General features: G+C 52.2%; 1 protein-coding gene and 1 long non-coding RNA gene across 3 annotated transcripts; one reads left to right on the top strand and one right to left on the bottom strand.

Moving 5' to 3' along the window:
• Positions 1 to 351: 351 nt before the first annotated feature.
• Positions 352 to 26,066, bottom strand: GYS1 (glycogen synthase 1). 2 transcript variants are annotated; one of them, XM_023182571.1, is made up of 16 exons: positions 25,693 to 26,066; positions 23,990 to 24,171; positions 19,554 to 19,745; positions 18,280 to 18,465; positions 17,891 to 18,035; positions 14,835 to 14,952; positions 14,368 to 14,488; positions 13,634 to 13,740; positions 9,971 to 10,030; positions 9,797 to 9,875; positions 8,302 to 8,415; positions 7,901 to 8,027; positions 3,439 to 3,534; positions 3,060 to 3,223; positions 1,988 to 2,068; positions 352 to 1,839 (listed from the first exon to the last, which is right to left on the bottom strand). In XM_023182571.1, exons 1-16 carry the CDS (start codon positions 25,808 to 25,810, stop codon positions 1,516 to 1,518), a joined length of 2,214 nt encoding a protein of 737 aa, XP_023038339.1. In that variant the 5' UTR covers positions 25,811 to 26,066; the 3' UTR covers positions 352 to 1,515. The 2 variants fall into 2 exon arrangements, with proteins under 2 accessions (XP_023038339.1, XP_023038340.1); XM_023182572.2 differs by having other exon boundaries at positions 357 to 1,839; positions 23,990 to 24,226; positions 25,693 to 26,057.
• Positions 6,474 to 15,040, top strand: LOC111520087. Its single transcript, XR_002724555.3, has 2 exons — positions 6,474 to 6,943; positions 14,356 to 15,040. It is a non-coding gene; the product is annotated as an uncharacterized LOC111520087 (long non-coding RNA).
• Positions 26,067 to 26,137: the final 71 nt, after the last annotated feature.

The following is a 26,137-nucleotide window of genomic DNA, read 5'->3' as shown; positions in this document are numbered from 1 at the left end:
TACAGTGAGCCGAGATTGCTCTCCACTGCACTCCAGGCTGGTGACAGAGCCAGACTCCGTCTCAAAAAAAAAAAAAAAAAAAAAGCTACACAAGGTTCACAGCTGTCCTATAGATCTTCTTCCTAGTCACATAGCCCCTTTATGCCAAAGATGTCTTAAGCCAAATTTTTGCCACTTGCAAATCAAGGCCCAAGTAAGCAATCAGAGGTACCTTCCGTGAATGACACTGGAATTTTAGAACAGTAAAATCCAAGTCTCTCTAGAATAGGAGGATGAGCTCAGACCAGGGAAGGGGTGGCACTGGGGGGACGTCAGACCCAGGCCCACCAAGTATTCATGTCTGACCACACCTGGGATTCTTAAATATAGATGTATTTTTTTCATCTCATCTCCGGACACACTCCAACCACACCCCTCCTGCCCTCCCCTCCCAACTGCAAACCAAGCGGTGCAGACACAGCACAGCACACATGAGGGTCCCTCCTTTTCACCAAAGCTGAAGGCAGGGCACCGTTTGGGGATGGAAGAGCCTCGAGGTAAATGTGGGGGTTCTAGAACCCAGTGACCTCAGTTCCGGATCATGGGAAAGGGACTAGTATGCAGCAACATGGTAAGGTTCCAGATCTAGAAGCCAGGACCTAGAACCTAGTGGTTTCACAGTGGGCTGAGCGGTTGGGAATAAGCCAGGTCGGGGTGGGGGTAGACAGCCAGCTCTGTCCTCTGCAGGCAGATTCCCTGGAGGGAGATCTCAGATAAAGAAAGGAGGAGTAGGATCTGGTCCAGAAAAGGCCAGAAAGGCAGGAAGGCATCTGGACCGAGACTGTGTGTCCTCCAGAAGGAATGAGCAGCCAAGTGGTTCTGCCACCTCTGGCTTGGCCAAAGTGTAGGGCATGACAGGAGCCGGATGGAGGGATCCTCCAGGCAGAGCCTGACTCTGACATGCCAGGGAGCGCTAGAACATGAGCCCATCCCAGAGCCCAAGTTCTGGAGTTGAAATGGAGGACCATCTGCTCTCAGTTACCTTCAAACTCTGAAAAGTGCCCCGGCTCTGGACTTGATTGCACCATTTGCAGGGACACCACGTGGTTTCCAGCACTTGGTGGCCCGCATGCCGGGCCTGAGCGTGGCCTGCTCTGTATGCTGTAGAATTTGCAAGCCTCACGGGGGCTCTAGGAGCCCCAGACCTGAAAGCACCATGCCAGGTTTCCTAAAACCTCTGGCACCACCGCAGAGTAATGGCAGATTCCTGGCCTCTGGGAAGCGGTCCAGGCCCAGGGGATTCCAGGGCGCGGATTTTGCACTCTGGAATCAGAGAAAGGCACGGCTTTGTGGATTCTGGAGTGCAGGAACTTGGAAAGTGGAGGTGGAGGGGCTGGAGTGTTTGGCGGACTGAGGGAGGGCACTGCGGGGCCAACCCCAGTGCGGATCTGGAGCAGGGGTTTAGGAGCAGCCCCCCTCTGCATCCTCTCTCTGGAGCAGGGAGGCAGGACAGGCAGGGAGTGTGGTGGGGGGGACTTAGTTACGCTCCTCACCCAGGGAGCTGGTGGGGCTGAGGGGCTCGCTGGGGGTGCTGAGCGAGCTGGAGGTGGCTGTGTCCACAGAGTTGCGCTTGCTGCCGCTGGTGGAGGAGGTGCAGGACGCTCGGCGCGGCCACTCTGGTGCACGAATGTTGCGCCGGTCCTTGGCGGCCTCCTCGTCCTCATCGTAGCGCTCGCTGTCTTCCTCCAGAGGCCCGTTCCGGGGATCCTCCTCGTCCTCGCTCTGGTGCGGGCTGGAGTGTCGTGACAGCGAGGGTGACGGTGGCACCGAGGCCGGCCGTGGGTAGCGGTACCCTTGGGCCTGCATAGGGGGATATGGGTGCAAACCAGGGTGAGCTGAGGACCTCACAGTCCCACCCAGGCATCCAGCCACCTCTAGGCCTTCCCACTCCAGGAGGAACCCCCAGCCCTTTAGCCCCTGGCTAAGCAGAAATCCAGGGTCCACTCACCGCATCCGCCTCGCTGGGCTCGTAGGTGAAGTGCTCTGGAAAGGCCTTGGACAGCGCCATGTGGCGCGCAGACATATAGTACTAGGGGAAAGGAAGGGAGGGGGCAGAGGACGTGAGAGCCAGGCCCCACTCCTAGGCAGATGATGGGGCTCCTGGCCATACCCTTTATGCAGATGAGCACACCCTGCTGCACCACTGAGCCTGCCTCATGCAAATAATCCATCTGACTCCACCCCTTATGTAAATAAGCAGACCTATGAATGGACAGTTTCTGAGCCACACCCCTCAAACAGGGGCCGAATTCTCAAGTCAGGCACCTCTTTGGCCACACCTTTATGCAAATGAGCATCCCTCACCAATGTTCTTTTTTTCCTTTTCTTTTTTCTTTTTTCTTTTTTTTTGAGACGGAGTCTCACTCTGCCGCCCAGGCTGGAGTACAGTGGCCGGATTTCAGCTCACTGCAAGCTCCGCCTCCCAGGTTTACGCCATTCTCCTGCCTCAGCCTCCCGAGTAGCTCGGACTACAAGCGCCCGCCACCTCGCCCCGCTGATTTTTTGTATTTTTTTAGTAGAGACGGGGTTTCACCGTGTTAGCCAGGATGGTTTCAATCTCCTGACCTCGTGATCCGCCCGTCTCGGCCTCCCAAAGTGCTGGGATTACAGGCTTGAGCCACCGCGCCCGGCCTTTTTTTTCTTTTTAAACAGGGTCTTGCTCTGTTACCCTAGGATGGAGTGCAGTGGGATTGATCAAGGCTCACTGCAGCCTCAACCTCCGGGGCTCAAGAGACTCTACCACCTCAGCCTCCCCTGTAGCTGGTACTACAGGCACGCACCACCACACTCGGCTGATTTTTTTTTTTTTTAGTAGAAATAAAATGTTGCCCAGGCTGGTCTCTTAACTCCTGAGCTCAAGCGATCCTCCCTGTTAGGCCTCCCAAAGTGCTGGGATTACAGGGATGAGCCACCACCGCGATCGGCCTGGTTCAATGAGACCCTTCACCCTGCACCAAAGACCCAGAGCCAGGAGCGGCTGATTTCCCAGGAGAGGGTAGGAAGTCGGGGGGAGGTCCTACCCGGCCTAGGTATTTCCAGTCCAGAAGGTCGGAGAGGCGCTCCGTGCGGTTCCGCTGGATGATACGCTGCCGCCGGCTCTGCTGACAGAAGCTGTAGAGGAAGGAGGTGAGCTGCGAGCAGGAATCATCCAGGCTGCGGAACCGCCGGTCGAGAATGTAGATACCTGCGGAGGCCAGGACCTGGGTTCAGAAAATGTCCTGGGGAGATCTTCATTGTCTCCAGGACTCTGTGGCACCAGGACCCCTCCTCTCCCAGGGACCCGAGAGCCCCCCCATTTCCTGGTGCCCCTGGTCCCCAAGGGTGCAAGCTCCTTCCCAGGATCCAGGAGTCCCGGCTCTCAAGCCCCCTTCTGGAATCCTCAGGGGCCTGGGCGCTGACCGTAAGCTGAGGGGTCTGCGATGTGTTCCTCCATGAAGCAGCCGAAGCCGGAGAGATTGGTGGAGACACTGGGGATGCCCATAACCGTGCACTCAGCTGCGGGAAGGCAGGAAAGAGACCCACTTAGCTTCCCCCATCTCCTACCGTCTTCATCGCAATAGACGCCTCAACAGCGCCCTCTACCAGTGCCTGTACCAAGTGCCAGGCGCGGTGCGGAGCATCGCTGAGCCCCCACAACCAAGTTGTGCATTTCCCTGTTTCTCAGAGGGGACGCTAAGAAGCTCAGAAAAGAGAATTACTTGCTCTTGCTCCAAGGTCTCGGGATGCGGGAAGGTCTATAGTTGGGAGATAAGGATGCTAATTTATTGAGCGTCCCAATGTCCATTTGACTTAACTCTCACAACCTGTAGGATTGGGCCAAGGTCCATCATTCTACTTAATTGTTCACAACCTGTAAGATCCTTTCTTGTGCCAGTATCTTGTACAGACTTAGTCTCTATTTTTTTTTTTTTATTATACTTTAAGTTCTAGGGTACATGTGCATAACGTGCAGGTTACATATGTATACATGTGCCATGTTGGTGTGCTGCACCCATCAACTCGTCAGCACCCATCAATTCATCATTTATATCAGGTATAACTCCCCAATGCAATCCCTCCCCCCTCCCCCCTCCCCATGATAGGCCCCAGTGTGTGATGTTCCCCTTCCCGAGTCCAAGTGAGCTCATTGTTCAGTTCCCACCTATGAGTGAGAACATGCGGTGTTTGGTTTTCTCTTCTTGTGATAATTTGCTAAGAATGATGGTTTCCAGCTGCATCCATGTCTCTACAAAGGACGCAAACTCATCCTTTTTTATGGCTGCATAGTATTCCATGGTGTATATGTGCCACATTTTCTTAATCCAGTCTGTCACTGATGGACATTTGGGTTGATTCCAAGTCTTTGCTATTGTGAATAGTGCCGCAATAAACATACGTGTGCATGTGTCTTTGTAGTAGCATAATTTATAATCCTTTGGGTATATACCCAGTAGTGGGATGGCTGGGTCATATGGTACATCTAGTTCTAGATCCTTGAGGAATCGCCATACTGTTTTCCATAATGGTTGAACTAGTTTACAATCCCACCAACAGTGTAAAAGTGTTCCTATTTCTCCACATCCTCTCCAACACCTATTGTTTCCTGATTTTTTAATGATCGCCATTCTAACTGGTGTGAGATGGTATCTCATTGTGGTTTTGATTTGCATGACTTAGTCTATTTTGATGGGGGGTAAGATAAGGTCTCTCATTATTAGTATCCCTGTGTACAGAGCATCTACTGCGTCTTGTTTAATACCTTTAACAACCTTGAGAAATAGTTCAAGGAATGTACTATAATTTTTTGATGGATTTTTAGGCTTTTTTTTTTTCCTTTTGAGACAGGGTCTCACTCTGTCACCCAAACTGTAGTGCAGTAGCACAATCTCGGCTCACTGCAACCTTCACCTCCCAGGTTCAAGTGATTCTGGTGCCTTAGCCACCCGAGTAGCTGGGACTACAGGCGCACACCACCATGCCCAGTTAAATATTGTATTTTTAGTAGATACGGGGTTTCACCATTTTGGTCAGGCTGGTCTCAAACTCCTGACCTTAGGTGATCCACCCATCTTGGCTTCTGAAAGTGGTGAGATTATAGGCGCGAGCCAGTGCGCCTGGCCCAATGCTATTTTTTTTTTTTTTCTTGAGACAAAGTCTCACTTTGTCACCCAAGCTGGAGGACAGTGGCTTGATCACAGCTCACTGCAGCCTTGACCTCCTAAGCTCAAGCAATTCACCCACCTCAGCCACCCAAGTAGTTGGGACTACAAGTACACAACACTATGCCTGGCTAAAAAAAAAAAAAAAAAAAAAAACGGCCAGGCATGGTGGCTTATGCCTGTAATCCCAGCACTTTGGGCGGCCGAGGCGGGTGGATCACGAGGTCAAGAAGAAAAAAAAAAACATCCTGGCCAACATGGTGAAACCGTGTCTACTAAAAATACAAAAATTAGCTGGGTGGGGTGGCACGCGCCTATAGTCCCAGCTACTCCGGAGGCTGAAGCAGGAGAATCACTTGAACTCGGGAGGCGGAGGTTGCAGTGAGCCAAGATTGTGCCACTGCACTCCAGCCTGGCGATAGAGCAAGACTCCGTCTCAAAAAAAAAAGAAAAAAAATCTTTTATAGAGACAGGGTCTCACCATGTTGTCCAGACTGGAGTTCTGGACAAGTCCTGGGTTCAAGTTATCCTCTCACCTCAGCCTTCCAAGGTGCTAGGATTATAGGTGTGAGCCACTGCTCCTGACCTATAATAATAATAATAATTATTATTATTATTTTAGACAGGGTCTGACTCTGTTGCCCAGGCTGGAGTGCAGTGGCGCGATCTTGGCTCACTGCAACCTCTGCCTCTGGGATTCAAACAATTCTCCCACCTCAACCTCCTGAGGGGCTGGGATTACAGGTGCCTGCCACCATGCCCAGTTAACTTTTGTATTTTTAGTAGAGATAGGGTTTCACCATGTTTGCCAGGCTGATCTCAAACTCCTGTCCTCAAGTGATCCTCCCACCTTGGCCTCCCAAAGTGCTGGGATTATAGGCGTGAACCACCATGCCTGGCCTGATCTATAATTCTTATTTAAGTGTTTCTAAAAACCTCTGTAAACTGCAAAAATAGGCACTAAATATAATAGGTCTGGGCCAGGCGCGGTGGCTCAAGCCTGTAATCCCAGCACTTTGGGAGGCCGAGACGGGTGGATCACGAGGTCAGCAGATCGAGACCATCTTGGCTAACACGGTGAAACCCCGTCTCTACTAAAAAATACAAAAAACTAGCCGGGCGAGGTGGCGGGCGCCTGTAGTCCCAGCTACTTGGGAGGCTGAGGCAGGAGAATGGCGTGAACCCGGGAGGCGGAGCTTGCAGTGAGCTGAGATCCGGCCACTGCACTCCAGCCTGGGTGAAAAACGAGAATTCCATCTCAAAAAAAAAAACTCAAAAAAAAAAATATATATATATATATATATACACATATAAAAAATAGGTCTGTGAGGCATGGTGGGGTGCGCCTGTAATGAGGAAAACAGATACTCAAGAGGCTGAGGCAGGAGCATCACCTGAACCTAGGAGTTCCAGGTGAGTCCGGGCAACATAGTAATATCCCCATCTCAAAAAACAAACAAATAGTAAAAAGTATTAAATATATATTTATGATATAGTTTGACTCTGTGTTCCCCCTCCCCACCAAATTTTATCTTGAAATGTAACCCCACGTGTCGAGGGAGGGAAATGATTGGATTATAGGGGTGGTTTCCCCCCCTGCTGTTCTCATGCTAGTGAGCGAATTCTCACAAGATCTCATGGTTTTATAAATGTTCGTTTTTCCTGCCCCTCACATACTTCTCTTTCCTGCCGCCAGGTGAAGAAGCTCCTTGCTTCCCCTTCTGCCATGACTGAGTTTTCTGAGGCCTCCCCAGCCATGTGGAACTGTGAGTCAATTACACCTCTTTCCATGATAAATTACCCAGTCTTGGATATTTTTTTTATATATAGCAGTGTAAAAACAGACTAATACTATCTGTCAATCTATCTATCTATAAAACAAGCCCTATGGGAAAAAGGGAATTAGGGCTGACCACATGACTCCTAATTATCATGCCAGTACAGTTTGCAAGACTTGTTAAATGACTAATAAATTAGGAAACGGCACTTATTTAGCTTTCATTTATTTATTTCTTTCTTTATTTTTGAGACGGAGTCTTGCTCTGTTGCCCAGAGCACTGCACTGCTGGAGCACAGTGGCGTGATCTCAGCTCACTGCAACCTCCACCTCCCAAGTTCAAGCAATTCTCTGCCTCAGCCTCCCGAGTAGCTGGGACTACAGGTGCGTACCACCACACCTGGCTAATTTTTGTATTTTTAGTACAGACAGGGTTTCACCATATTGGCCAGGCTGATTTCAAACTCCTGACCTCCTGATCTGCCCATCTTGGCCTCCCCAGGTGTTAGGATTACAGGCATGAGCCACCACGCCCGGGCTTATTTAGCTTTAAAAACATTGGCTAATCTGAACCAATAAGAGGAAGGTAGAGTCAATGGGCACTGGGAATGTCTTGCGAGGAGACTTGGCCACACTCAGCTGTGTTTGTGAATTGTGCGTTTCATTGCTGCTATTTGGAGGGCCAAATGCCCATGCACTGGGACAAATCAGTGTGACCTGCGATATCCATTTGACACTAACTAGTCCTCAAAAGTCAGTCTTCTAGTTTCTCAATACATGAGCTATTGTATCACCAAAGCAGGCGCTGTAGCAGAACAGATGATTACCATTGTTCCTGTTTTGCCAAGAAGGCAACAGGCTCAGAGAAGGCCAGTGCCTTGCCCCAGGACATGCTAGCTCTGACTAGAACGCCATGACCACGCTGTCCCCTGCCCACTACACTCACCTGGCGTGTAGCCCCAAGGCTCATAGTAGGATGGGAAGACCCCAAGGTGACAGCCACGGACAAACTCCTCGTAGTCCACCGGGAGCAGGGGGCTTGTGGAGGAGAGGAACTCCGGGTGGAAAATCACCTGGTAGTGAAAAAGAAGGGCTCAGCCCAGGCGCCTTATTTAGCTAAGCCCTGAGATCCCAAGGTGGCCCAGAGAGGGTAAAAAGCTTGTCTAGCATCACACAGCATGTGTTTGGCAGGACCAGTGTTCAAACCCAGGTCTGTTTGAAGCCAGGGTTCCTTCTAACCACAGCAACGCATCTGATAAAACGTATGGGGGAATGGAGTGTGTGAGACCCAGGACCCAACCCCTTCCCTCTGCCGTGCCCAACCCAGCCCTGACCAAACGCCCTCACCTTCACCCTGTCGGCACTGCTATTGAAGAGGCCGATGCGGCGGATGGTGGTCAGGATGGGGTCTGAGGAGTCATCCAGCATATTGTGGGTGCACACAGGGGGAAAAGACTGCCGCTGTAGGAGCCACAAGAAGGGTAGGGGGTCATAGAAGGGACAGAGAACTCCCTACTTCCCCATGAGCCATGCTGACCCTGGGGAAGCCAAGGAGGTCACAAGTGCCACTAGGCCAAGGAGCAGCAAACCCCAGTGACTACTAGGAGTTGTGGATCCACCAGGCTCTAGTAAAACCCCTAAAAACACAAAAAATAGCCAGGCGTGGTGGCAGGCATCTGTGGTCCCAGCTACTCGGGAGGCTGAGGCAGGAGAATGGCATGAACCCTGGAGGCAGAGCTTGCAGTGAGCCGAGATTGCGCCACTGCACTCCAGCCTGGGAGACAGAGCAAAACTCCGTCTCAATTAAAAAAAAAAAAAAAAAAAAGAACTACAATTCCCAGCTGTCTTTGAGGCAATGCTAGTGTTACCAACTCCCTTACCTCCAAGGACTATGAGGAGTTGTACCTATCTTGTTATGTACTCTGGGCTCTATCATTAAAGAAACCCAAAGAAAGTATAACTATCCTCAGTCAATGGGGGTGGAGACTGTACCAAGATGGCAGCAAGCTTTGGAGGCTGCTGGGAGTTATAGTTTCCTTATGAAAATTCACCTCCAATCGCCAGGCGCAGTGGCTCACGCCTGTAATCCCAGCACTTTGGGAGGTTGAGGCGGGAGGACGGCAAGGTCAGGAGATCGAGATCATCGTGGCTAACATGATGAAACCCCGTCTCTACTAAAATTACAAAAAAAATAGCCAGGCATGGTGGTGGGCACCTGCAGTCCCAGCTACTTGGGAGGCTGAGGCAGAAGAATGGCGGGAACCCGGGAGGCGGAGCTTGCAGTGAGCCGAGATCGTGCCACTGCACTTCACTGGTACAACTTCACTTAGGGAGGCACTTAGGGTGGGCTGTTTTCTGTAGCTTATTCTGCCATGGGGGTTGCTGGGAGGTGTGGCTTCTCTGGGACTCTGGGGTCAGTGAGCAAAGGGAAGCTTATTTATTTATTTTTATTGTATTTATTTATTTTGAGACGGAGTCTCACTCTGTCGCCCAGGCTGGAGTGCAGTGGCGCCATCTCAGCTCACTGCAACCTCCGCCTCCCAGGTTCAGGCGATACTCCTGCCTCAGCCTCCCAAGTACCTGGGATTACAGGTACCCACCACCACGCCTGGCTAATTTTTGTATTTTTAGTAGAGACGGGATTTCACCATGTTGTGCCTCCGTAGGTGAAGTTGTACCAGTCAGCACATGCCCTTCTGTGGATCTCAGAATAGATCCCTTAATAAAGGGCTGCAGGAGAAAACAGCACTCCCGGCAATCTCTGGGGTCTGAGCTGGCGTGGCAAGCTGCCTCTGAGGCTGCCGGGAACTGCCATCTCTCTGCACAGAGGACCAATCCATACCTGCGTTGCAAAGATGGCTCTCTTCATCATAGTGAAGTCTTCCTTATCCAGCATCTTGTTCATGTCAGGAAGGCTCCCACTGCAAGGCAAGCAGGGGCATGCATGTGAGAACGGAGTGATGAGAGGGCTTAGTCAGGGCCTAGGAGGGCACAGGGCTGAGGGCGGGGCACTCACACCAGTAAGGATTCGTAAAGCTTCCTCCCGAACTTCTCCTTCACCGTGTTGGCCGTGTCCCTGGAGGAAGCAGAGCAACAGGGTCACATACACACCAGCTGCCATTTACTGTTAGGCTCCTTTAGTCTGTTTGTTTATTTTGAGACAGAGTTTGGCTCTTGTCGCCCAGGCTGGAGTACAATGGCGCGATCTCAGCTCACCGCAACCTCCGCCTCCTGGGTTCAAGCGATTCTCCTGCCTCAGCCTCCCAAGTAGCTGGGATTACAGACATGTGCCACCATGCCTGACTAATTTTTAGTAGAGACAGGGTTTCTCCATGTTGGTCGGGCTGGTCTTAAACTCCGGACCTCAGATGACCTGCCCACCTTGGCCTCCCAAAGTGCTGGGATTACAGGCTTCAGCCACCACACCGGAAGTTTATTTCTTCATTTTTTTTTTTTTTTTTGACAGAGTTACTCTGTCACCCAGACTGGAGTGCAGTGGTACGATCTTGGCTCACTGCAACCTCTGCCTCCCAAGTCTAAGCAATTCTCCTGCCTCATCCTCCTGAGTAGCTGGGATTACAAGCACCTGCCACTATGCCTGGCTAATTTTTGTATTTTTAGCAGAGACGGGGTTTCACCATGTTGGCCAGTCTGGTGTCGAATTCCTGACCTCTGATTGGTAACTGGCCACCTCGGCCTCCCAAAGTGCTGAGATTACAGGCGTGAGCCACCGTGCCCGGCTACTCTTAGGTTTCTAGGATAGCAGGGAAACTGAGGTGTGAGCAGGGAAGCCGTGCCCTGGGGCCTCCAAGCTGGAGGATGGGGACCCAGGGGGCAGGCCCTGGAAGGCTTAGATCCCACGTGCCTGACATCAGCTGTGTGGTCAGGGACAGTTGGCCTTCCCTCTCTGACTGCAGTGACTCATTTTTCAGATGAGGATGAAAATAGAATCAACCTCAGAGGTTTGCAATGAGGACCCAATGATGTCATGTGAAAAAGTACACATAGCAAGCCTTCTAGAAATGTCAACTATTATTAGGACTTGTACTTGTCCTGCAGATGGCAACGCTAAGTCCCATTTTATACGAAAAGAAAGTAAGATTCTGAAAAAGGACCATTTAGGCACACAAATAAAACTAGCAGTGTCACATGACACCCCACAGTCACTCTTCTACTTAAAATCCTCCCATAGCTCTGGCCTCGTTTGTTTTTCTTTCTTTTTTTTTTTTTCTTTTGAGACAGAGTCTCGCTCTGTTGCCCAGGCTGGCGCAATCTCAGCCACTTTCTAGGTTCAAGAAATTCTCCTGTCTCAGCCTCCTGAGTAGCTGCCATTACAAGCGTGCGCCACCACGTCTGGCTAATTTTTATATTTTTAGTACTGATGGGATTTCACCATGTTGACCAGGCTGGTCTCAAACTCCTGACCTCAAGTGATCCGCCTGCCTCAGCCTCCCAAAGTGCTGGGATTGTGAGTCATCACGCCCAGCCTCCTCTTTCTTTTTTTTTTTTTTTTTTTTGAGACCGAGTCTGGCTGTCACCCATGCTGGAGTGTATTGGCATGATCGTGGCTCACTGCAACCTCTGCCTCCCGGTTTGAGCGATTCTCCTGCCTCAGCCTCCTGAGTAGCTAGGACTACAGATGTGCATCACCACGCCCAGCTAATTTTTGTATTTTTAGTAAAGACGGGCTTTCACCATGTTGGTCAGGCTGGTCTCAAACTTCCGACCTCAGGTGATCCACCCACCTCAGCCTCCCAAAGTGCTCGGATTACAGGTGTGAGCCACCACGCCTAACTTCTTTTTTCTATTTTTGAGACAGAGTCTCACTCTGTCGCCTAGGCTGGAGTGCAGTGGCACAATCATGCCTCACTACAGCCTCAACCTCCAGGGCTGAAATGATCCTCCTGCCTTAGCCTCCCAGGTAGCTGGGACTACAGGAGCACCCCACCATCCTGCCTCACTTTCTACCCCTTCTCTATGAAACATGCCGCTCTAGCCCCATGGGCCTACCACCGTGTCTCAATCATGCCTCAGGGCCTTTGCATTCACTGTCCCCCAGATACCCACAGGGTTTGTTCCCTCATCACCTTCCCTCGTCTCTGCCCAATAACACTTTCTCAGTGTGGCCTGTCCTGACAACCCCGTCTCATATTCCAGTTCTGCTTTATTTTTGCCCGAAAGTATATTCCATCTACAGGATTTTCTAGCACACAAGCTCCATGAAGAAAGGGATCTTATCTTTCTGGTTCACAGCGTATTCCCAGGACCTGGAATACCTGAGGGCGGATCACTTGAGGTCAGGAGTTCGAGACCAGTCTGGTCAACATGGTGAAATTTCATTGGTACTAAAAATATAAAAATTAGTCAGCACATAGTAGATACTCAGCATCTGCTGCTAATGAGTGAACGGTTTTACAGATGAAGAAACTGAGGTTCGCTGGGAGGTGGAGATTGTAGTGAGCCGAGATCACGCCACTGCACTCCAGCCTGGGCGACAGAGACTTTTTTGAGACAGAGTTTCAAAAAAACACAACAAACAAAAAACAAAAAAATCAGAGAAAAGAAAAAGAAACTAAGCTGGGCACAGTGGCTCACCCCTGTAATCCCAGCACTTTGGGATGCCAAGGCGGCTGGATCACCTGAGGTCAGGTGTACAAGATCAGCGTGGCCAACATGGTGAAACCCTGTCTCTACTAAAAATACAAAAAAAGGCAAGGCATGGTGGCTCACGCCTGGAATCCCAGGACTTTGGGAGGCTGAGATGGCTGGATCACCTGAGGTCAGGTGTTTTGAGATCAGCCTCGCCAACATGGTGAAACCCCGTATCTACTAAAAATACAAAAAAAAGGTAAGTGTAGTGGCTCACGCCTGGAATCCCAGGGAGGATTCCTCGGCCGGGCAGGTGGATCACCTGAAGTCAGGAGTTCAAGACCAGCCTGGCCAACATAGTGAAACCCCATCTCTCATAAAAATAAAAAGTTAGCCAGGTGTGGTGGCACTCAGCTACTTGAGAGGCTGAGGCAGGAAAATCACTTGAACCCGGGAGGCGGAGGTTGCAGTGAGTTGAGATCGCACCATTGCACTCCAGCCTGGGCGACAAAGCAAGACTCTATCTCAAAAGAAGAAAAAAAAAAAGGCCGGGTGCGGTGGCTCATGCCTGTAATCCCAGCACTTTGGGAGGCCGAGGCAGGCGGATCACAAGGTCAGGAGTTTGAGACCAGCCTGGCCAACATGGTGAAACCCCGTCTCTACTGAAAATACAAAAATTAGCCGGGCATGGTGGCGTACACCTGTAGTCCCAGCTACTCGAGAGGTTGAGGCAGAACTGCTTGAACCCAGGAGGCGGAGGTTGCAGTGGGCCAAGATCGTGCCAGTACACTCCAGTGTGGGTGACAGAGGGAGACTCTGTCTCAAAAAAAAAAAAGAGCCGGGTGTGGCAGTGGGTGCCTGTAGTCCCAGCTACTTGGGAGGCTGAGGCAGGAGAATTGCTTGAATCCGGGAGGTTGCAGTGAGCCAAGATTGCACCACTGCACTCCAGCCTGAGCGACAGAGTGAGAGTGTCTCAAAACAAAAACAAAAACAAAACAAAAAAAAAGGCTGAGACTCTAGGAGAAACACAGGATCCAAAGTACACAGCTGGGAGTGGGCTGGGCCGGGGTCTGGAGTGAGGGCTGCTGACCAAAGCTGTTTGCGCACGGCTTGGCCTTTGAGGGTTTCCACGTTGAAATTGTTGGTCCGCGCCGGCATGATGAAGAAGGCAACCACAGTCTGCTCGCTGCCATTCACCTGCGCAGAAAGAAAGCAGGGGAAGGCCAGGATCGTGTCGGGGAAGCCTGGGACCAGCCAGCCTTTCTGCCAAGACTGCTGGGATCCTGCCATACCCCTTCCTGTCAAGGAGAATTATAGGACAGTCGCCACTTGGACTCTGCCCTTCTTTCTGGGTCTCTATACTCCCCTCACGGCACCCCAACACACACAGGTGCTTTCCTACCCCCATCTTCCTGGCTTCCTGGGTTTCTGTTCTCTCTGTTATTTTTTGTTTTGTTTGTGTGTTTGTTTTTGAGACAGTGTTCTTTTTCTGTCGACCAGGCTGGAGTGCAGTGGTGTGATCTCGGCTCACTGCAACCTCCGCCTCCCGGGCTCACGTGATCCTCCCCGTTCACCCTCCCTAGTAGCTGGGACTACAGGTGTGAGCCACCATGCCTGGCTAATTTAATTTTTATATTTTTTGTAGAGATGGGGTTTCACCATGTTGCCCAGGCTGGTCTCCATCTCCTGAGCTCAAGTGATCCTCCTGCCATGGCCTCCCAAAGTGTTGGGATTACATGCGTAAGCCACTGCGCCTGGCTATTCTCCCCAGTTATAAACTGCTTTGCTTGCCCTCCCTCTGTCCCCTCATAGCCCAGGCCTCACTCTGAGCAGATAGTTGAGCCGGGCCAAGGCCTCCAGGAAGACGTCAGCACCCTTGTTGGAGAACTCATAGCGGCCGGCGATAAAGAAGTACAAGGTCTTGTCCAAGTTGAAGTCCAGATGCCTAAAGAACCCACAAGGCACGGTAAGGCCCAAAGCCCTCACCTGCTAGCCCTGGCCTCAAAACTACAAATCCCAGAAGCTATGGGTGGGGGCAGAGGATGTCTTAGGTAATACAGAGGCATCATGGGGCCTCCTGGAAGTTGTAGTTCTTCTCTTCAGATGGGGCTTTCCTTTAATCCTCAGCCCATTGTTCCGGCGCTCAAGAACTAAGGAGGCCAAATACCCAGGTGCCCCCTCCCTCAGACCCAGGAGTCTGGGCCCCCAGCCGCCCCCTCCCTCCCCCGGACCTAGATGGTTAGGCTCCCAACGCCCTCCTCTCTTAAGACCTAGGTATATGCCCCACGTACCCATAAAAATGGCCCCGCACAAACTCCTGGATTCGAGCCTTGCTCTGAGCATGAAGGTTCTGGAACTCATGCATGGCAGAAAACTTCTTCACATTCAGCCCATTGGGGGTCACAATATCTGGGATTGGGGGTGAGGGTCCCATGTTTTATTTGTTCATTCAGATCAATGTTGTGGTTGAATGAATACATGAAGAAAACACCCTTTATCTGCCTTTTGCAATTTCTTTGTTTTAATAGCGTTCCTATGAGGTCCCCCCTCCCGCCTTTTTTTTTTTTTTTTTGGAGACAGGGTTTCTCTCTGTCGCTCAGGCTGAAGAGCAGTGAATGGCACAATCACAGCTCATAGCATCTCCGACCTCCTGGGGTCAAGCAATCCTCCCACCTCAGCCTCCCAAGTAGCTGGGACTACAGGCGTGTACTACCACACCCAGCTAATTTATTTATTTTACTTTTGTAGTGATGGGGTCTTGTCATGTTGCCCAGGCTGGTCTCAAACTCCTGGCTTCAAGCAGTCTTCCTGCCTTGGTCTCCTAAAGTGCTGGGTTTACAGGTGTGAACCACCATGCCTGGTCAGTTCCCTTGGTGACACATGTACCCTGACTCCGAGATGCCTTCTTGCCTAATATTACTTGCATAGGTTCACAAGCACAAGTATAAGTCTCCTTGGCTCCTGCAAATGGCTTCCAGGGATCTGATCCACACTAGTGATTCTGGGAAAGCTGTAGTTCTTTTGTTTCCCCTTAGTCCACCCTGAGATGGAAATGATTAAACATCCCCAAAGTCCTGCTTCTCCTAGGATATATCCTCTACTTCCAAGCCTCTTACAGGGACCCAATCATTTCTTTTCCTCACAGAAATTAAAGTATATCAACGAAAAACTACAACCCCCATCAGCTCCTAGGGCAAAGTTCTGGGAACAAATGGAGCTAACCAGTCAAAGGCTTTCTGGGAGTTGTAGTTCTCACCTTATACTCACTGAGAAGGGATACCAAGGGCTGGGAAGAATGCCCAGTTCCGACCTTACCTTTTCAAAAACAAAGTCCACTGATCTTCCATTCCCTTTCATAAGACCAATCTACATTAGCCAATTATAGAATTATATCATATCTGAAATTAACATGAAAGAAATTATACCTCCCATTAGCCTCCAGAGTATATAGTCAGAGGGCCTCAAATACAGGTCACGACCCCCACAGCCTTCTGGGAGCTGTAGTTCTCTATTATTTAGGAAAATAATGGTAACTGATGGCCCCCAACTTAGGACTTAGGATGGTCCGAGTTATGATTTTTCTTCTCTTTTTTGAGACAGAGTTGCGCTCTTGTTGCCTAGACTGGAGTGCAGTGGCACAATCTTGGCTCACTGCAACCTCCACCTCTTGGGTTCAAGAGATTCTCCTGCCTCAGCCTCCCAAGTAGCTGGGTAGCTGGGATTACAGGTGCCGGCCACCATGCCCAGCTAATTTCTGTATTTTTGGTAGAGACGGGGTTTCACCTCGTTGGCCAGGCTGGTCTTGAGCACTCGATCTCAGGTGATCTGCCCACCTCGGCCTCCCAAAGTGCCGGGATTACAGATGTAAGCCACCGCACCCAGCCAACTTGTGATTTTTCAACTTTATGATGGTGTGAAATTTACACACATCCACATGTGTCCAATTTTGGATTTTGATGAGATATTCAGTATTTTATTTTATTTTATTTTTTTATTTTATTTTTTTGAGACGGAGTCTCGCTCTGTGGCCCAGGCTGGAGTGCAGTGGCCGGATCTCAGCTCACTGCAAGCTCCGCCTCCCGGGTTTACACCATTCTCCCGCCTCAGCCTCCCGAGTAGCTGGGACTACAGGCGCCCGCCACCTCGCCCGGCTAGTTTTTTGTATTTTTTAGTAGAGACGGGGTTTCACCGTGTTAGCCAGAATGGTCTCGATCTGTTGACTTCGTGATCCGCCCGTCTCGGCCTCCCAAAGTGCTGGGATTACAGGCTTGAGCCACCACGCCCGGCCAATACTTTATTTTTTGAGATGGAGTCTCGCTCTGTCGTCCAGGCTGGAGTGCAGTGGTGTGATCTCAGCCCACTGCAACCTCTGCCTCCCAGGTTCAAGTGATTATCCTGCCTCAGCCTCCCGAGTAGCTGGGATTACAGGCACCCACCACCACACCAGGCTAATTTTTGTATTTTTAGTAGAGATGGAGTTTCGCCATGTTGGCCAGGCTGGTCTCGATCTCCTGACCTCCCCATCTGCCCGCTTCGGCCTCCCAAAGTGTTAGGATTACAGGTGTGAGCCACTGTGCCCGGCCTATTCAACACTTTATTATAAAATAGGTTTGTATTAAAATTAGTCAGGTGGGTGCCTGTAGTCCCAGCTACTCGGGAGGCTGAGGCAGGAGAATGGCATGAACCTGGGAGGCGGAGCTTGTACTGAGCTGAGATACTGCCACTGCACTCCAGCCTGGGTGACAGAGTGAGACTCTGTCTCAAAAATAAATAAATAAATAAATAAAAATAAAATAAAATAGGTTTGTATTAGATGATTTTGCCCGGTTATAGGCTAACATAAAGTGTTCTGGGTACATTTAAGGTATACTAGCCTAAGCTATGATGTTCACTAGGTTAGGTATATTAAATGCATTTTTTTATTTTTTGAGACAGGGTCTCACTGTCACCCAGGCTGTGACAAGGTCTCTCTGGACCACCCAAATCATGCAATGGCACAATCACAGCTCACTGCACCCTTGACCTCCTAGGCTCGAGCAATCCTCCCACCTCAGCCTCCTGAGTCGCTAGGGATACAGGCACACACCACAAAGTCTGGCAAATTTGTTAGCTAGGGATTCGCCATGTTGCCCAGGCTGGTCTCAAATTTCCGGGTTCAAGTGGTCCTCCTGCCTTGGCCTCTCAAAGTGCTGGGATTACAGGTATAAGCCACCATGCCCAGCCGAAATACATCTTCGGTTTATGCTATTTCAGCTTACAGTGGGTTTCTTGGGATGACGAGCAACTGGCTTTGGCATAGACAGCTGCCTACCTCATTCATGTGTGGGGACTTCAGCCCAGCCCCTACCTGGTTTCCTTTTGAGCAAGTGCTGTGCCTCGATGGCGGTGATCTGGGACACAGTAGTGAAGACGTGAGCGCAGTGGGCTGCCGCCCTTTCCATGCAGTAGCGGTGATAGATCTGCCTCTCCCCTGCTTCCTTGTCCACGTTGAACTGGGTGGGAGGGGACAACATTCAGGTTAGAAGGACTGGGGAGAAGAGTCTGGAGGTCCAGACACTGGGGTCCTAAGATAAACTGGTGCCTGGGGCTAGATTATTGAGTCTGAGGTAGGAAGGGTCTAGGGACTTGGACTCCTGGATCCTGGGAGAAGAGGGGGCGCCATCCCCTTGGGCCCCCTGGAACTTTGGGTTTCCCTGGCATACTCGCAGTCCCCCATCTGCCACGGTCCCAGCTCACGTTCTCCAGGTTGTTGTAGAAGTCCACAGCACCGGCACACAGGTAGCGCCCCAGCAGCGTGGCATGGGTGGTGAAGATGGTTGCTACAGGCAGTCGCCGGGCACGACACAGGCAGAGTCCAACGCCTGCCAACCACTCATGGAAGTGAGCAACCACGTGTGGCTTCTCTTCACTCTGCGCGAGGAACTGTGGGCAACAGGGACAGGGCTGCTGTCTCCACGAGTGTCGGGAAGAGAACTGGCAATCCCCAATAGGGACAAGCACTCGAGGAGAGGCAAATCTGTCACCAGTACTGCACAGAGTGGGCGGCGGCCCACTGCAGCAATCCCTACCGGATGGGGACCTGTAAATCCCTGAGCCACCCCAGGCTGGTCTTGAACTCCTGGGCTCAAGTAATTGCCCCTCCAGGGGTTGACAAGAAGTGAGGATCTTTTGGCCAGCCTTCTAAGTCCTGGCAGGGTAAGATTGGAAAGACCGAAGTTTTCACATCCCCAGGTCCTGGACATAGTCCCTAAAGACCCCCTGTCTCAAGGGTATGCTGTCTGCACCCAACACTGGCAAAAGGACTACAACTCCCAGAATGCCATAGGAGCAGCCAGTTCCTGAATTATTTGTCCCAGGGCATGGGAAATTAAGCTTTTTTTTCCCTCTGTCGCCCAGGCTGGAGTGCCGTGACACGATCTCAGCTCACTGCAATTCCCACCTCCCAGGTTTAAGCAATTATCCTGTCTCAGCCTCCCAAGTAGCTGGGATTTGGGATTATAGGTGCCCACCACCATGCCCAACTAATTTTTTTTGTATTTTTAGTAGAGACGAGGTTCGGCCATCTTGCACTCCTGGCCTCAAGTGATCTTCCCCCATCGGCCTCCCAAAGTGCTGGGATTACAGGCGTGAGCCACCGCATCCAGCCTGGAAACTAAGCTTCTTGAGCCTTTTAAAACCTAGAAGGGGGTCAAAACCAGGTCAGGCTGGAGATTTATAAGCATCCAGGGCAGCATCTGAGAGCTGAGCCCAGCAATATCACACTAGAGAACTACAACTCCCAGAATTCCTTGGATAAGCCCGCCTGCCTCACTTTGAGCTAGAATCCCTGCGCTTGGAAGACTGGAGTAAATGAAGTTGGCATCAAGAGTAGAGCCTGGGCCCTGGATGTCCACGTCCCCAAAGGCCAGGGCTAATCCTTGGATTAAAGGACCCTATGGCTCCCAGAATGCCCAGGGGTTGATGGTCATTGTAGTTTCAGGTATGGGTGGACCGTGTCAGACGGGGCCTACCTCACCCAGGAACCAGGTGGTGAGAAAGCCAAAGAGGACAGCATCGTTGGCCTCGCGGTCGTACCACGGCACTCCGATGCTGCAGGTATCCCAGAGCTCTCCCTTCCAGCGCTCCAGGGCCCAGGCTGAGGCCCCCACATCCAGGAGCACCACCAGAGGGCCTCCCTCGATCAACCAGCGCCCAAAATACACCTGGAAGGGGGTGGGGTGGGCATCATAGGGAAGCTCAGGGCTTCAACCTCGCATATGTGTGCATCTGTGGTTCTCCCATTTGCAGGCAGATGTCTAGACTTAAGCCTTAGCTCCCTTACCTTCTGTTTCTGTATCTGCTGCTAATTTCTCACCTGCTGCCTTAGCTTTATTTTTCTATTTGTATGATTTATTCCTGCCACACATTTTTTCCATCTCTGTTGCAATATTTTCCCTGCCCCTTGCTTACTTTCTTTCTTTCTTTTTTTTTTGAGATGGAGTCTCGCTCTGTGGCCCAGGCTGGAGTGCAGTGGCGCAATCTCAGCTCACTGCAACCTCCGCCTCCCAGGTTGAAGCGATTCTCCTGCCTTAGCCTCCCAAGTAGCTGGGATTACAGGCACCCACCCCAACACCTGGCTAATTTTTTGTATTTTTAGTAGAGATGGAGTTTCACCATGTTGGCCAGGCTGGTATCAAACTCCTGACCTCAAGTGATCTGCCCTCCTTGGCCTCCCAAAGTGTTGGGATCACAGGCTTGAGCCACCGCACCCGGCCTCATCTTTAATTTCTTTTTTTTTTTTTTTTTTGAGGTGGAGTCTCGCTCTGTCGCCCAGGCTGGAGTGCAGTGGCATGATCTTGGCTCACTGCAAGCTCTGCCTCCCAGGTTCAAGTGATTCTCCTGCCTCAGCCTCCCAAGTAGCTGGGACTACAGGCACCCGCCACCATGCCTGGCTAATTTGTTTTGTATTTTTAGTAGAGACAGGGTTTCACAGTGTTAGCCAGGATATTCTCGATCTCCTGACCTTGTGATCCACCCACCTCGGCCTCCCAAAGTGCTGGGATTACAGGCTTGAGCTACCGCACCCAGTTTAATTCCTATAACTGCTACCCTTCTCCCACTCGCTGCCTCCTTTCTCTGCTTATAACCACACATATCACATGTCCTATCTCTCTGCCTCCACTGCCCTGTCTGACCACTCTGCAAATCATTTCTCCTACCTGCTACCTGGTTTCTGTACTTGCTGCCACATTTCTCTTACCAACCATCTGCATCTCCCACTGTCTTTTCTTTCTGATGCTAATTCCTTCCATGGGATGTTTCTTTTTTGTTTTGAGACAGGGTCTCGCTCTGTGTGGGCCACCATGCCAGGCTAAGTTTTCAATTTTTTGTGGAGATGGGGTCTCACTATGTTGCCCAGGCTGATCGTGAACTTCTATGTTCAAGCAATTTTCCTGCTTAGCGTCCCAAAGTGTTGGATTAGAAGTGTGAGCCACCAAACCAGGCCCTTTTTTATTTTCAGAGACAGGGTCTTGCTCTGTCCTCCAGCCTGGAATGGAGTGGTGCAATTGTGGTTCACTGAAGCTTCGACCTCCCAGACTCGAGCAATCCTCCCACCGCAGCTTCCCACATAGCCGGGACCACAGGTACACGGTACCACAGCCTGGCTAATTTTTAAATTTTTTATAAGGACAGGGTTTCACCATGTTGCCCAGGCCGGTCTCAAACTCCTGGTCTCAAGTGATCCACCCGCCTCGGCCTACCAAAGTGCTGGGATTACAGGCGTGAGCTACTGCACCCAGCCTGTAATTATTCTCTTACTGTCTATGCTGCCACTTTTCTTCCCCTTGCCACCTTGTTTCTCTTCCTTTCGTCACATATCTGTCACCTGTGACCTCTTTCCTCTATCCATAGGCCCATTTTGTAGTACACAGACACCTTCCTCCCTCCTTCCCTTCCTTCCCTCCCTCCGTCTCTCCTTTCTTTTTCTTTCTTTCCTTTCTTTCTTTTTTTTTTGACAGGGTCTCACTCCAGTTGCCCAGGTTTGAGTGCAGTGGTGCAATCATGGCTCACTGGGCAGGGCACAGTGGCTCCTGCCTGTAATCCTAGCACTTTGGGAGCTTGAGGCAAGCAGACTGCCTGAGCTCAGGAATTTGAGACCAGCCTGGGCAACATGGTGAAACCCTGTCTCTACTAAAATACAAAAAATTAGCCGGGTGTGGCAGCATGCGCCTGAGGTCCCAGCTACTTGGGAGGCTGAGGCAGGAGAATTGCTTGAACATGGGAGACGGAGGTTGCAGTGAGCCGAGATTGCACCACTGCACTCCAGCCTGAGCGACAGAGTGAGACTCTAGCTCCAAAAAAAAAAAAAAGAAAAATCATGGCTCACTACAGCCTGGACATCCCATCCTCCCACCTCAGCCTCCTGAGTAACTGGGATCACAGGCACGCACCACCACGCCTGGCTAATTTTTTTGTATTTTTAGTAGAGACGGAGTTTCACCATGTTGCCCATGCTGGTCACGAACTCCTGGGCTCACGCTATCCTCCCACCTTGGCCTCCTGAAGTGCTGGGATTCCAGGCATGAGCCACCACGCCCGGCCATGCTGCACATTTCTAACATAGCCCATCCTCTGTCCATGCCCCAGGGCTGCATTTTTCTTTTCTTTTTTTCTTTTTTTTTTTTTTGAGATGGAGTCTCGCCCTGTCGCCCAGGCTGCAGTGCAGTGGCGCAATCTTGGCTCACTGCAAGCTCCACCTCCCGGGTTCACGCCATTCTCCTGCCTCAGCCTCCTGAGTACCTGGGACTACAGGCACCCGCCACCTCGCCCCGCTAAGTTTTTGTATTTTTAGTAGAGACGGGGTTTCACTGTGTTAGCCAGGATGGTCTCCATCTCCTGACCTTGTGATCCGCCCGCCTCGGCCTCCCAAAGAGCTGGGATTATAGGCATGAGCCACTGCGCCCGGCAAGGGCTGCATTTTTCTAGCCACTGCCATGTTTCTAAGACTTGCTGTCTCACTTCTGCCTCTGCCACATTTCTCCAGTTGGCTGCTTTCCTCCCTGAGACTGTGGCCTTGGTTCTGGGCCTGCTGCCACAGCAGCGAAGAAGCCCCACGCCTCGCCGACCTGGCTTTTTCCTGCCCTGAGCCTCAATCTGAGGTCCCTCCCCCTCCCAGCTGTTGTCTGCCCTTTTGCTGGGGGGGATATTCTTAGGCCCCCAGCACGTGGGAAGCAGCTGCCCTCAGGAAGGGACTGGGCTGTTCTGGGTTCCCTTAGGGACACAGTCAGGCCTGAATGGAGTCCAGACCCCACCCCAAACCAGAGGCTGTGAATGAGTGAAGGAATCACAGTGCCTCTCCGTCCCCGGCCAGGACCGGTCTGTCCCTCAGCCCTGCTGCCCGATGGCTTTCTCCTTGGACAACAGTGTGTCTCTTTCCGTCTTCATCCTGGGGCCCTGGAACTCCCCCTCCTCTCTAATCCCTCATCTGCCCATCTCAGACTCTGTCCTGTGGATCTGTCCACTGACCTCTCCTCTCTTCCCCAATATTCCATGCTTCTCTCTCCTTCTAGGACTGACTTTCTGAAACATCTGGCGGCCTCTCTTCTGTCCCTAGTCTGTCTATTACTCTTGCCCATGGCTCCATCCACCCTTCTCCCTTTGTCTGCCTGCCCCCCTCACTCTCCAAGCTTGGCTGTTAGTAACAATAATGATGACGATCATAATAACAATGACAATCACAGCCCACACACTGTGCTAACTTCATGCCAAGAACTCTACTAACCACTTTATCCTTATTAACTGCTTCCTCCTCCTGGCACCTCTAGAAGGTAGATGCTATTAGCATGTCCCTTAGCCAAGGACACACAGGGGCAAGTGGAGGGGTGAATTTGAACTTCAGGCTCCAGAGTCCTGTTCCTGCCTGAACCCAGGCCCACTTCTCCCCAGCTCTGCCTGGCTGACTGGCTTTCTTTAATGAGAAAGACAGTCTTGCTCCATCGCCCAGGCTGGAGTGCAGCGGCCCAATCGCAGTTCACTGCAACCTCCGCCTCCCGGGTTCAAGCGATTCTCCTGCCTCAGCCTCCCGAGTAGCTGGGATTATAGGCGCCCGCCACCACGCCTGGCTAATTTTTGTATTTTTAGTAGAGACGGGGTTTCGCCATGTCGACCAGGCTGTCTTTCGATCTTGCTCTCTTTCTCTCTGTGCGTGAGGACCTTGGCCTCTTGGATCTCCGTCTCAGTCTGCCTCACACTTGCCATCTGTCTGTCCATTTGCCCATGTCTGGGATCCACCCGCCCACTTCCAGGCCCTGCATCTGTCTGGGCGTCCTATCACACCTCCTGCCTGTGTCCAAGCCTGCCTCGCTCTCTGGCTAGGGCTGTCCGCCCTGCCCCCTCTCTGTCTGTGGCTCCCACCCGGACGGCAGGCTGTCCACCCCCTTCTGCCCTGGGCTGGACCATGTCCCACCTTGCAACCCTTGCTGTTCATGGAATCCAGTGTGTTCTTCAGGGCCGGGGTGGGGGCCTCCAGCAGCTCCACCTGGGTCCTCACGCCCTGCTCCGTGTACGGCCCCACCAGGTAGTAGTTGTCGCCCCATTCGTCCCCCGTCACCTTCGCCTTCGTCTGCAGCACCGTGTAGATGCCACCCACTGCGGGCCCAAGCATGTGAGGGCAGGCCCCGGCCGAGGTCCATGGTTCTGGGGCCTGGGGTGGGGTGGGCCGGGGATATGGGGGCACTCAGGCCCCAGACGGCTAGCTCAGGGGGAAGAGGGGACTGGGAGCCCGTAGTTTGGAGCAGGGGTTGGAGGCTTGGATGAAGGGAACAGGGGGGCTGGGGGGCGGTCCTCCTGGGTCTAAGGGAGAAGGGGGCTGGGGTCAGGACTCTGAGGGAGGAAGGGGCTCAGGCTAGACTTCTGGGTGTGAGAGAGAAGGAGCTGGGGGCTGGGACCCCTGGGTTAGAGGGAATTAGGTACTGGGGCTCTAAGGATGGCAGACCTGAGGACTACCTGGACCCAGGTTTTCGAGTTCCCAGCTCACAGGAGCTGGGTTTAAATCACAGCCAGGCTCCAAAACCCCATGAAGGAGACCTCCTCATGGCCAATTCAGCGTCTCACCATTGCCCAAGAGAAGGCTGCATGGTCGTTCCCTGCCCCCAGGGACCCTGCTGATCTGCCTCCCAATTTCCTCTCCCTGACTAGGGACACGAACATGCAGGGCCCTGCCTCTCCCATGACCCCATCCCAGACCCAGGAGCCCCAGCCCCCAGCCTCCTCCCCTCCTGGAGCCCAGGCCCTGGCGATATCCGGCTGTGTGTTCATTGGCCCTCTGTTCTCCTGGGAGACACAGTCCCTTTCCCCTCCAAGACCCAGCAAAACAACCCCCCAGACCCTGCTCTTTGAGGTGTGAGATTGGCTTGTTCCTGCGGATTTCAGCTCCAGCCTTCTCCAAGGCCAGAACCTCAGCTTTTTGAAGCCCAAGACACAGAAAAGCGGGCTCCTGGCCCCTCCCATCCTAGGGCCCAGCCCCTGACTAACTCAGGACTTCCCAGCCTTCCCATATTCCAGCATGCACGTGTCCCAGGCCACGGGCTCCTCTACTCCTAGGAACTAATAGCTCAGGCCCTCAGCTCCTTGAAAGCCCAGGCATTCAGGCCCGCAAGCCTCTCCCACGGTAGGATCTAAGGATTAGAGTCTCCAGCCCGTCCCATCTTTATTCTTAAGCAGCCAGGTCCTCAGGTCCTCCCATCGCCGCTCAGGCCTCCTATCTCCCAGTCAGCTCTCTCTCAAATCTGGAGTTTTATCCCCTAGACTATGCTGTTAGGGTCACAGGTCTGAAACCCCGGCAGCTTCCCAGGTTTGCACGCAGAAATCCCATCCCTCCATCCCCTTCCCTGTTCAGGACCCAGGTATCTAGTCTCTCGGAAGCCTCCCTCCAGGACCTAGGAGTCTCCTTTTAGCGCCCTCTTCCCTAAGACCCAGAACCCGGGCTTCCAGCCTCCTTTCATCGCAAGTCAAACTAACCATCCCTCTCCAACCCACCTCCGGCCTCCCAGCCCCTCAAGGACACAGGAGTCACAGCCTCCTTGCCCTGAGGTCCCAAGGGTTCCCCTAGTAGCCCCGTCCTCCTACAACTCAGAGTTCCGGGTCCCCATCCACTACTGGCGTGCTCACCCTTGTTGGCCACCTCCCAGGCCACTTCGAAGAGCACTGTGTTCTCCAGGTCGAATTCATCCTCCCAGTCCTCCAGTCCTGGCAGTGAGGACATGGACAAAGTGCGGTTTAAAGGCATGGCTGGCGCAGGAAGGGGGCTCCGGGGACCTCAAGGTAGGCACCCCGGAGGTGTCCAGGGAATGCACCAGGTAGGGTGCGGGGCCGAGTAGCTGGCGCCGACGGGAAGCTTGCAAGACGCTCAGCTTCCTATTGCAAGACCGCACCCCCGCCCCGAAGCCTTCGGACCTAGGCAGAAGGCGGCCGCAGCGTCACTGAGCCCAGGGGCACCCCTGCAGTGAAACCTCGCAGCCGTCAGGAGGTGGTGGCCGCCCCCGCAGCCAGCTCCATTGGCTCACGCCCGGGGGCGGGGATTTCCGCGTGTCCTCATTGGTGGAACGGGTTGGAG

The sequence above is a fragment of the Piliocolobus tephrosceles genome, chromosome 21, assembly GCF_002776525.5.
Source record: "Piliocolobus tephrosceles isolate RC106 chromosome 21, ASM277652v3, whole genome shotgun sequence".
Classification (NCBI taxonomy): Eukaryota; Metazoa; Chordata; class Mammalia; order Primates; family Cercopithecidae; genus Piliocolobus; species Piliocolobus tephrosceles.
Note: the sequence above shows the minus strand (reverse complement) of the source record. Positions and strands in the feature narration are given on the sequence as shown.

Bases quoted from the DNA above. Each gene is read 5' to 3' on its own strand.
- GYS1 (XM_023182571.1), bottom strand. From the start codon at position 25,810: ATGCCTTTAAACCGCACTTTGTCCATGTCCTCACTGCCAGGACTGGAG. The intron at 18,036-18,279 runs GTGAGCTGGGAC...CCTCCCACCCAG, and splicing joins TCTACAACAACCTGGAGAAC to TTCAACGTGGACAAGGAAGC. The intron at 1,840-1,987 runs GTGAGTGGACCC...CCCCCTATGCAG, and splicing joins AGCCCAGCGAGGCGGATGCG to GCCCAAGGGTACCGCTACCC.